Consider the following 10,063-nt stretch of genomic DNA (forward strand, 5'->3'; position numbering starts at 1 on the left):
GGGACGGGAGCTGGGTGAAGGAGAGGTGGCATGGCTGGGGGTGGTCCTGGGTTAGGGGTGCTGAATTCTCCCTTCCTCAGACTCCTCTCAAGAAGCTGCCCCCGAGAAGCCTTCTGAATCAGGGATCAGAGCTGGAGGAGGACATCCCAGATCCTGAAGAGCTTGACTGGTGGTCCAAGTACTACGCTTCGCTGCAGGCGCTCCAGGGGCAGGTGGGACAGGGCTGTCCCGGGACCAGGGCTGGAGGCAGAGGAGGGGAAAGGCGGGAGGAAGGAGCTCTGCACGTGGAGCTCAGACCTCTTCATTACAGTCATCTCTTCTCATCTTCTCAACAATTCTAGAAACAGGATTATTATTAGGTTTTCATTGATTTTAGAGAGAAAGAGAGAGAAGGATGTGAATGTTTTGGCATTCTTTGGTTGATTCTTATATGTGCCCTGACCAGAGATTGAACCCGCAACCTTGACGTACTGGGACAATGCTCTAACCAGTGAACTACCTGGTCAGGGTGAAATTTGGGATTATTAATTCCATTATCTAGAACGGTGTTGTCCTCTAGGGGGCCATGTGAGCCCCCTGTGTAATTTTAACTTTGTCGGAGCCGCCTTTAAAAAACATAAAAGGAAGGTGAAATTAATTTTAGTAACATGTTATTTAACCTAATACATCTAAAAATCATTTTAACAGACGACGGCTATAAAAAAAAATCAATGAGGCCCTGGCCGGTTGGCTCAGCGGTAGAGCGTCGGCTTGGCGTGCGGGGGACCTGGGTTCGATTCCCGGCCAGGGCACATAGGAGAGGCGCCCACTTGCTTCTCCACCCCCCCCCTCCTTTCTCTCTGTCTCTCTCTTCCCCTCCCGCAGCCAAGGCTCCATTGGAGCAAGGATGGCCTGGGCGCTGGGGATGGCTCTGTGGCCTCTGCCTCAGGCGCTAGAGTGGCTCTGGTCGCAACATGGCGACGCCCAGGGTGGGCAGAGCATCGCCCCCTGGTGGGCAGAGCGTCGCCCATGGTGGGCGTGCCAGGTGGATCCCGGTTGGGCGCATGCGGGAGTCTGTCTGACTGTCTCTCCCTGTTTCCAGCTTCAGAAAAATGAAAAAAAAAAAAATCAACGAGGAGATATTTCATATTGTTATTCTATACAAGTTCTTTAAAATCTAGTGTGTATCTTACACCTACAGCACGTCTCAGTGTGGACCAGCCACAATTCAAGTGCTCAGCGGACACGTGCAGCCAGGGGTTGCTGTCTTGGACAGCACAGGACTAGAAGCTTTGAAAATGCAAGTGGGAACTCGAACTAAAGTTCCCCACCTCCCTATCCCAGAAAAAAAGGTAGATAAAGGAGGTGCAAGGTGGGGAAGAATCTCTGACCTGACCTTTGGTTTCAGCCCAGCTTTGACGAGGATGAAATGGATGGTCCTGGAGACTCAGGTAAGAGACCTGGCTTTCTTGCTCTCGCTCTCAGTCTCCCCCCCCCCCCACACCAAGATTTCTAACTGGGGCATTCTGCTCTTCCCAGATGCGGTCAACCTCACTTCCGTGGATGGGGAAGCCCAAGACCAGGGTCAGGCTGAAGTCAAAGGCACCGTGTCCCTGAAAAAGGCCATCACCACTCTGAAGGTGACTGGGTGTGTTGGGGAGAGGGGATTCTGCTTGGGTTCTGGCCCTCGGGCTGTCACTGAGGGCCCTGCCTTTCAGATCTACACCAGCTCCCTGGAGGAAGAGTTTAACCACTTTGAAGACTGGCTGACGGTGTTTCCGCTGTATCGAGGGCAAGGGGGCCAGGATGGAGATGGGGAGGAAGAAGGATCTAGGAATGTTGTGGGCAAGTTTAAGGTATCTTTGGAGAAGGAAAGGAGGGGGCCAGGGAGCACAGGCAAGGATGCGGGAGGAGTTGTCTTTTACCAGGGCCTTGTCTGTCCTCTCTCCACTCCAGGGCTCCTTCCTTATTTACCCCGAATCAGAGGCAGTATCATATTTGGAGCCCCAGATCTCCCGGGGGATCCCACAGAACCGGCCCATCAAGCTCTTGGTCAGAGTCTATGTCGTCAAGGTGAGCATCCGTTACCCGCCACTTCTCCAGCAAAGGTAACGTACGTGGAACTTACAGACAGGATTTGAAGGGAACTTCAGGGGTCAGAGTCCACCTTCTTCACTTTTCAGGTGGGAAACCTTAGGCACAAAGTGAAGAGACTCCCCGGGGTTACAAAGCTTGCCTGTGGCAGCATCGGAAGTGACAGCTGAGGTCTCCTGACAGCTCATTCGTAGTTCTAGTTCCATGGAATAGGGAGCATAATTCCAGGAAGCGCACAGCCCTGAATTTCATGCTTCATGATTGCTTGTCATCACAGACCTTCGTACAGGCCCTTCCGTCGCTGCGGTTCCCAGGCAGCAGTCAGCAGGGCCCTGAAGTTTCCTTCAAGGCATCTCAGGGAGTGAGAGGCATGAGTGGGTCGCTCTGCCCCTCCCCTCCTAGCACCAGAACAGATGCTGTATGCTGTACTTCTGTCTGGTTTAAATATAGGGATTCTGATTAAAAATAACTTAAAGAACACGAGTGTGGATCAAGAGACTATTAAACTGCAAAGTGGAAGGAGCAGATCATATTTTTAGAAATTAAAAAAAAAAATATTTAAAATGGAAAAATTCAGTGGTGGAGCAAAAGGTATGAACGGTCACTTCACAAAAGGCCAACAAGCACATGCAAAGATGCTCAACATGTTTGGCCATCAGGGAAATGCAAATTAAAACCACAATGAGCTAGAATTTCACATACACTACAATGGTTAAATTAAGAAAGATTGACAATACTAAGTGTTGGTTAAAAAGTGGAGCATCTCGAAGTCCCATACATTGCAGGTAGGAGTGTCAAAACCACTAAAAATATATCGCTGTGCATAAATTATACTTCAATAATTTGTGCATGTTGTGCATTTACTAAATTATGTAGTTATCAAAACAGAAAAAATAAGTTTAACACATACAGTTTAAAACCCTATAAAATGGTGCTACTTACTGCTTAGGAATGCATGTATACGTAGTAAAAGTATTTTTACTGTTTTTTTGGGAGCAATAAACCTGCAGTGAAGTGTTCTGGCTACGTCAGGGATAGAAAGGGTATTCAATCAGGTGAGGGGATTCAGGGGGCTTCCATTTGTCAGTAATGTTTTGTTTATTAAGCTGGGCACAAATGCTCATTGTATTATTCTTTTATTTAGTTAAAAATTCTTCATTTTAAAAGTAAACTATGCTCATTGTGAAAAAAATAGACGTCAAACAATATGGAAAGTTATAAATTGAATAGTAAGCCCTTAAACCTTTTCCCGTATATTTTCTGTTTCATTACATTTTTGTTATATCTATTTATATGTCTTAAGTATTTCACAAGTAATTTAAAAGAGAATGAAAGTCATCTAATCCAACCTCCAGTTAACTCCTGTGGTGGGAGGTCTCTTCTGGGTAACTTTCTGCTTACACTCAATCTGAGATTAGGCGCAGCAAGGGTAGCCTGGGGTTTTCATAATGACACTTTTCTGGCTTCCACACCACACTGTCCCCTAGGCTACTAACCTGGCTCCCGCGGACCCCAATGGCAAAGCAGACCCCTATGTGGTGGTGAGCGCTGGCCGGGAGCGGCAGGACACCAAGGAGCGCTATATCCCCAAGCAGCTGAACCCCATCTTTGGAGAGTGAGGCCGGGCCCTGGATTTTGGGAAGAAACTTTGCCACATGGCCCAGGGGTCCACTTCTTGCTCAGGCAGCTTATATGCTGATGGTAGGGGGATGGACAGAGGCTTCTGAGACCCCTGCAATCCCTACCCACGTAGGACCTCCTCCTGGGGTATGAAGGTGTCCTCAGCCATTCTCCCTCCTGGCCAGGATCCTGGAGCTCAGCGTCTCTCTTCCAGCTGAGACGGAGCTGACCGTGGCTGTGTTTGATCATGACCTCGTGGGTTCTGACGACCTCATCGGGGAGACCCACATTGATCTGGAAAACCGATTCTATAGCCACCACAGGGCCAACTGCGGGCTGGCCTCCCAGTATAACGTGTGAGTCTGACAGGGCCCTTGGGAGCCATTCTTAGTCTTACCAAAGACATTCAAGTTCACATTCCCATTAGTGTCTCCAGATGCTTTGATTCCATAGAAGGGGACCTCCCCATGACCACGGCGATAGAGCTTAGTGGTCAAGACCTGGGCTTGGGAGTCAGGCTTCTGTAACTGAGTCACTTTTCCTCTCAGCCTCAGTTTTCTCATCTGCAAAATGGAGGTAATTAATACCAGTCTTTCCTTCATAGGGGTGCCAGGCTTACATTTTTTATTTTCACAGTTACCATAAGTGATGACTAAGCTGTCTTCCACCAGGGTTATGACCCTGGATCCCAGGTCTTTAAGGGTCCCCATCCCGGCCCTTTGTCCAACTGTGTCCCTTGCTGGCCCCCAATGAGGCATATTCTTTGTTGCCTGCAGGGATGGGTACAATGCCTGGCGCGACGCATTCCGGCCTTCACAGATCCTGGCGGGGCTGTGCCAACACTGTGGCCTCCCTGCCCCTGAATACCGAGTCGGGGCTGTCAAGGTGGGCAGCAAAGTCTTTCTGACACCGCCTGAGACCCGGCTCCCAGGTACCAGTCCCTCTCTGCTGGACAGCCCAGAGGGTGCAAGACGGTAGAACAGGTACAGGGGCCCCTGGTGCCAGTCTCGTGCATCCCCCCAAAGAGCATGCTTCCTTCTGCAAACAGAGGAGGTGAGTTTGGCTAGTAAGGGCAAGGTTCTCGGATGGTTAGAAGAAAATGGTCTTTGTTGGTGAGCGTGAGATCCCTAAAGAGCCAAACCAGACTCCTCAGAGCCATAGCTAACCAAGTTCCCAGGATACACAGGAGCCCACAGGGGGTCCCATACAACAGAATGTGGTTGTAGAATTGAACTGTGATGGTTTGTCTCTAAACAGTGTGCAGAAGCCACAGCCCCTCCAACCCCACTGTCCTCCAGACTGCTGGCTTTTCACTGACAAAAGCTGTTAGAGCAGCACCCCCACTTTCTGTGCACTGTGCACTGGCCCTCTCGGCCCAGGGATTCTGTCCACCACCACGCGGCCTTAGCTTAGAGCTTCCGTTGACGGGTGGGGGCAGGAAGGGAGGAGGGTTGGGAGCTGTGTGGAACCCAAGCTCACACACGTCTTGTTCCAGATAGGGGGGGACCCAAAGTGGCAAGTGAGGTCCCTGAGGAGGAGGGCCAGGCATTGCTTGTGCTGCGGCGCTGGCAGGAGATGCCAGGTTTGGGGATCCAGCTGGTACCTGAGCACGTGGAAACACGGCCCCTCTACCATCCCCGCAGCCCGGGGCTGCTGCAGGTGAGGGAGAGCTCAGCACCCAACCCTCCAACCCCAGGACCCCCAGCCGGTCCTGCGCCCCAGGGCGCCCATTTCCCGAGCCCTCCACCTGAGCACAACATTGCCGCCTCTGATCTCGGCTCCTGGCCCTGGCCCCCGGCATCTCCACTCATACCTCTGCCCCTGACTCTGGTCAGCAGGATACTGACCCTCGGGGCCACCAGAGCTCAGACCTGGCACTCCCAGCCTGACCCCAGGTCCCTAGGGTCTGGACCTTGGGAACACCAGATCTTACTGCTGCTTTCATCTTTCCATTTCTGGGGCCTCACCCCCAAACCCCTAACCTAACGTCAACCCTGGACCCTCCACTACAGACTCCACCTTCTTCCTCATTACCCTGGCTCTGTGCAACCATGCCCTCTTGACCCCCGCTGTTATCTCCACCTGGGGCAAGGCAGAGCCTCTGGCCACAGGGCTGTTAGGGGAGGTGGGGACCCCAGCAAGACCCAACATCCTGGTCCAACTTCTCTTGTGTGCCCAGGGATCCCTTCACTTGTGGATTGACATTTTCCCCCGTGATGTTCCTGCGCCACCCCCAGTTGACATCAAGCCTCGGCAGCCAATCAGGTGAGAGGGAGCCCTGGCCCCTCCTCTCATGAGGCGGGCACATCTTGGAACTCCGCAAAAGGGCCCTCCAAAAACCTGGGCCTCCACTTAAGCAGGCAGAGGCTGCTGACCCAGGCTTTTCAACTAGGTAAGCCATTAAACACCCCCTTTAAAAATAATTTATTGTGGCCTAATCAGGCAGACTGGGATGTGGAAGGACCCAGGTTCAAACGTGGGTTCATCTGGCTTGAGCAAAAAGCTCACCAGCTTGGACCCAGGGTCGCTGGCTCCAGCAAGGGGTTACTCAGTCTGCTGAAGGCCCGCGGTCAGGCACATATGAGAAAGCAATCAATTAACAACTAAGAAGTCGACAAAAAACTAATGATTGATGCTTCTCATCTCTCCGTTCCTGTCTGTCTGTCCCTGTCTATCCCTGTCTCTGACTCTCTCTCTGTCTCTGTTTTAAAAAACCCCACAAAACAAACAAACAAACAAACAAAACCCTGAGCTTGCCGGCTTGAGCGGAGGCTCATTTGGTTTGAGTGAGGCTCACCAGCTTGAGCCCAAGCTCACTGACTGGAGCAGAGGGTCACTTGGTCTGCTGTAACTCCTCACTGTAGCTCCCCAGTCAAGGCACATATGAGAAAGCAATGAACACCTAAGGTGCTGCACTGAAGAATTGATGCTTCTCATCTCTCTCCCTTCCTCTCTCTCTCTCTCTCTCTCTCTCTCTCTCACACACACACACACACACACACACACAATTTATTGTGTCCATCACTTTCAAATACCAAATAAGCCCCCACTTCCTATGAGTAGAGCCCTGTGTAGGGTGTACGCCAGTCAGATGTCAGCAATCTGGCACTTTCCACCCCTGGGAACTGCTTTCCTTGGTGTCACTCTTGGGGAGGCTTTCACAGTATAGGGGCAAGGTGGCTTCTAATGGTGCCAGATTTACACCTGACCAAGTGGACTACTTGTGCAGAAATATACACACCTCTTTTCCAGTTGGAGCAGAAGTCTCAGGGCTGGCTGGCTCTCCTTGGGCCAGCTTGGGTCCAATGCTGATCCCTGAAGCACTTGGTGTGGTCATGGCGCTATAATTAATTGGCCAGTTCTGGGTGATGTCCTAGGTGATGTATCCACCTCTGGGGCCCCACCAGAATCACACAGATTGACAGTGGGGTTAGGGTCACCAAGGGAAAATCAGGGTGCTGTCAATGAATGAGGGGAAATTGACACTGGTAAACCCTATGACAGCCAAGCACAGGCTATTTGGGGTAGGATCAAGAATGCTGCAGGCAGGTCCTCCATTTGTCCCTTGCCACTCTGCCTTTTCTTCTCCCCTTCTCTCTGATGACTGGCTTTCTCTACTCACCTGCCCTCCTCTGTACCCCAGAACTTCAGCTTGCATGTCACTTTGGCTTACTGTGGCTCTAACTCTGCATCTGATGCTTCATGACTCAACTTTTTGGGTCCTGATTCCAAATTTAGGGGAGGGAGAGCCTTGCTGGCTCAGTTGGGTTAGCAGACTATCTCTGGTGCCACCTGCTGTGGCGGAGGTGGTCAGTCATACCTGCCCTTCAAGGGACCATGGGCACCCTGATCACCCAGCTGGTCACACATCAGGTGCCCAACGACTGACCGTCAGCAGCCCTGGCCCAGGTCCTTCCTGCTTCCGCAATCCTTCCCAGGACTCCTCTCAAGAGTCTGAAACCTGGCCCTGGCCGGTTGGCTCAGCGGTAGAGCGTCGGCCTGGCGTGCAGGGGACCCGGGTTCGATTCCCGGCCAGGGCACATAGGAGAAGCGTCCATTTGCTTCTCCACCCCTCCCCCTCTCCTTCCTCTCTGTCTCTCTCTTCCCCTCCTGCAGCCAAGGCTCCATTGGAGCAAAGATGGCCCGGGCGCTGGGGATGGCTCCTTGGCCTCTGCCCCAGGCGCTAGAGTGGCTCTGGTCTCGGCAGAGCGATGCCCCGGAGGGGCAGAGCATCGCCCTTTGGTGGGCGTGCCGGGTGGATCCCGGTCGGGCGCATGCGGGAGTCTGTCTGACTGTCTCTCCCCGTTTCCAGCTTCAGAAAAAAAAAAAAAAAATCTGAAACCTCCCTCCCTCATACCTCCCCCAGCTATGAGCTCAGAGTCATCATCTGGAACACGGAGGATGTGGTTCTGGATGATGTGAACCCACTCACGGGAGAGATGTCAAGTGACATCTACGTGAAAAGGTAGGCCTGCGGCTGGGCTGGAGAGATGGCAGTATACTGAGGGAGAGTACACCTGGGGCTTGGACCCTGGAGCTGAGACAGCCCTGTCCCCTAAGCCCTCTGAGGCGCCCGGAGCCGGTGGAGGGACTGGCCTGGAGGGTAAGCCGCGGGGCTAGCTGGGTCTGGGCTTGGCGCCAGCTGCGCCCCCCTCAGTCTCTCCCTTTCCCGGGCTCAAGCTGGGTGAAGGGGCTGGAGCAGGACAAGCAGGAGACAGATGTGCACTTCAACTCTCTCACTGGGGAGGGGAACTTCAACTGGCGCTTCGTGTTCCGCTTTGACTACCTGCCCACGGAGCGGGAGGTGAGCGTCCGGCGCAAGCCTGGACCCTTCGCCCTGGAGGAGGCCGAGTTCCGGCAGCCGGCCGTGCTGGTCCTGCAGGTCTGGGACTATGACCGCATCTCCGCCAACGACTTCCTTGGTACTGCGGGGCCTTCCGCCTACCTCAACCTCGTCCCAATTTCTGCCCTCTTTTCCCTGCCCCTGGGGCCCTTGGCCCCCACTCTGATCCTGCCCTAGCTCCTGGGTTTCAGGCCCTAGGTCTCTAACCTTTGCGGTCTGGCCTAATTACTGAACCTATTCAGCCATGAGCACCATGACTTCCATCCCTACCCAAAGCCCCTGACAGCCTCTGGTTTGACCCCAGCTCAGGCTGACTGACTCCATGGCCTTTGCCTCTGGTCTGTTTTAGCCGTCAGGTCCCGCCCCCGGCCCTGATTCACCGGGAGATGTGGTGTGTGGTCCACAGCTGAGGCCTGACCACCACGTTCTAACTTCTGATGCCCTGACTTACAATCACGCTGTGCTGCCCAACCCCCCTACCGCTGGGATAGACCTGGATCTCCAGCCTAACCCAGAGAGCTCTGGACTTACAGGATCCTTGGAGCTGCAGCTACCGGACATGGTGCGGGGCACCCGGGTCCCCGAGCTCTGCTCTGTGCGGCTGGCCCGCGATGGGGCTGCCCCCAGGTGCAGCCTGTTCCGCTGCCGCCGCTTGCGGGGCTGGTGGCCCGTGTTGAAGCTGCGGGAGCCGGAGGACGAGGAGCGGGAGCAGCGGGAGGCCCAGGCCGGCAAGAAGAGGAGGAAGAGGAGGAAAGGCCGGCCGGAAGACTTCGAGTTCACAGACGCCGGAGGCAACGCTTACATCCTCACGGTGGGTGCGGCTGGCTAGGGGCTGGGTGGGCGGGAGCCAGGTCTGAGCCACCCGAGCTCAGCCTGTTCCCCTTTTCTGCAGGGGAAGGTGGAGGCAGAGTTTGAGCTGCTGACAGTGGAGGAGGCTGAGAAACGGCCCGTGGGGAAGGGGCGGAAGGAACCTGAGCCTTTGGAGAAGCCCAAGTGAGGGGCTGTAGGGATGCTGCCAGAGCTTGAGGGGGTGGTGGGGAGGCCCCAGCTTCATCATTCCGACACCTTTCCACCCCTTTTCCCACAGCCGCCCCAAAACCTCCTTCAACTGGTTCGTGAACCCGCTGAAGACCTTCGTCTTCTTCATCTGTCGCCGGTACTGGCGCATCCTGGTGCTGCTACTGCTCTTGGCGCTGATCGTCATCTTCCTCCTCCTGGTCTTCTACACCATACCCGGCCAGATCAGCGAGGCCATCTTCCTCCCCCTCCAACACCCTCGTGGCCCTAACGGACCTCAGACACGCGCCCCCTAGTACCCACCCCTCAACCACCGCTCCTAGAAGTCCTTCCCACCACGTGAGCTACTCGACTTCACTGCTTCCTTTGAATAAACCTTTGCACTCATCCACTCTGGTGCCTGAGTACACACTGTGCAGAGCGCAGGGGGCAGAGAGCAGACAGGTCTTGGGTGACCTAGGATGCTGGGGACTCTGGGCAAATGATACACAAGGATGGAAGGTCCCCTTG

General features: G+C 54.0%; 1 protein-coding gene across 3 annotated transcripts in view; it reads left to right on the forward strand.

Annotated features, from left to right (window-relative positions):
• The window catches only part of LOC136309116 (fer-1-like protein 4), a 32,302-nt gene extending 22,374 nt beyond the window's left edge, over window positions 1-9,928 (forward strand). For 2 of the 3 annotated variants that reach the window (XM_066237192.1, XM_066237193.1), the window contains exons 31-45: window positions 81-212; window positions 1,388-1,430; window positions 1,519-1,619; window positions 1,698-1,835; window positions 1,936-2,052; window positions 3,561-3,688; window positions 3,879-4,049; window positions 4,470-4,624; window positions 5,189-5,352; window positions 5,873-5,958; window positions 8,060-8,158; window positions 8,374-8,615; window positions 9,070-9,347; window positions 9,429-9,529; window positions 9,624-9,928. In XM_066237192.1, coding sequence (XP_066093289.1) covers window positions 81-212; window positions 1,388-1,430; window positions 1,519-1,619; window positions 1,698-1,835; window positions 1,936-2,052; window positions 3,561-3,688; window positions 3,879-4,049; window positions 4,470-4,624; window positions 5,189-5,352; window positions 5,873-5,958; window positions 8,060-8,158; window positions 8,374-8,615; window positions 9,070-9,347; window positions 9,429-9,529; window positions 9,624-9,849 — 2,181 coding nt within the window. In that variant the 3' untranslated portion in view covers window positions 9,850-9,928. The remainder of the gene's footprint in view (window positions 1-80; window positions 213-1,387; window positions 1,431-1,518; window positions 1,620-1,697; window positions 1,836-1,935; window positions 2,053-3,560; window positions 3,689-3,878; window positions 4,050-4,469; window positions 4,625-5,188; window positions 5,353-5,872; window positions 5,959-8,059; window positions 8,159-8,373; window positions 8,616-9,069; window positions 9,348-9,428; window positions 9,530-9,623) is intronic. The other variant, XM_066237195.1, reaches the window with a different exon arrangement.
• The last annotated feature ends 135 nt before the right edge of the window (window positions 9,929-10,063 follow it).

The sequence above is a fragment of the Saccopteryx bilineata genome, chromosome 6 (genome assembly GCF_036850765.1).
Source record: "Saccopteryx bilineata isolate mSacBil1 chromosome 6, mSacBil1_pri_phased_curated, whole genome shotgun sequence".
Taxonomy (NCBI): Eukaryota; Metazoa; Chordata; class Mammalia; order Chiroptera; family Emballonuridae; genus Saccopteryx; species Saccopteryx bilineata.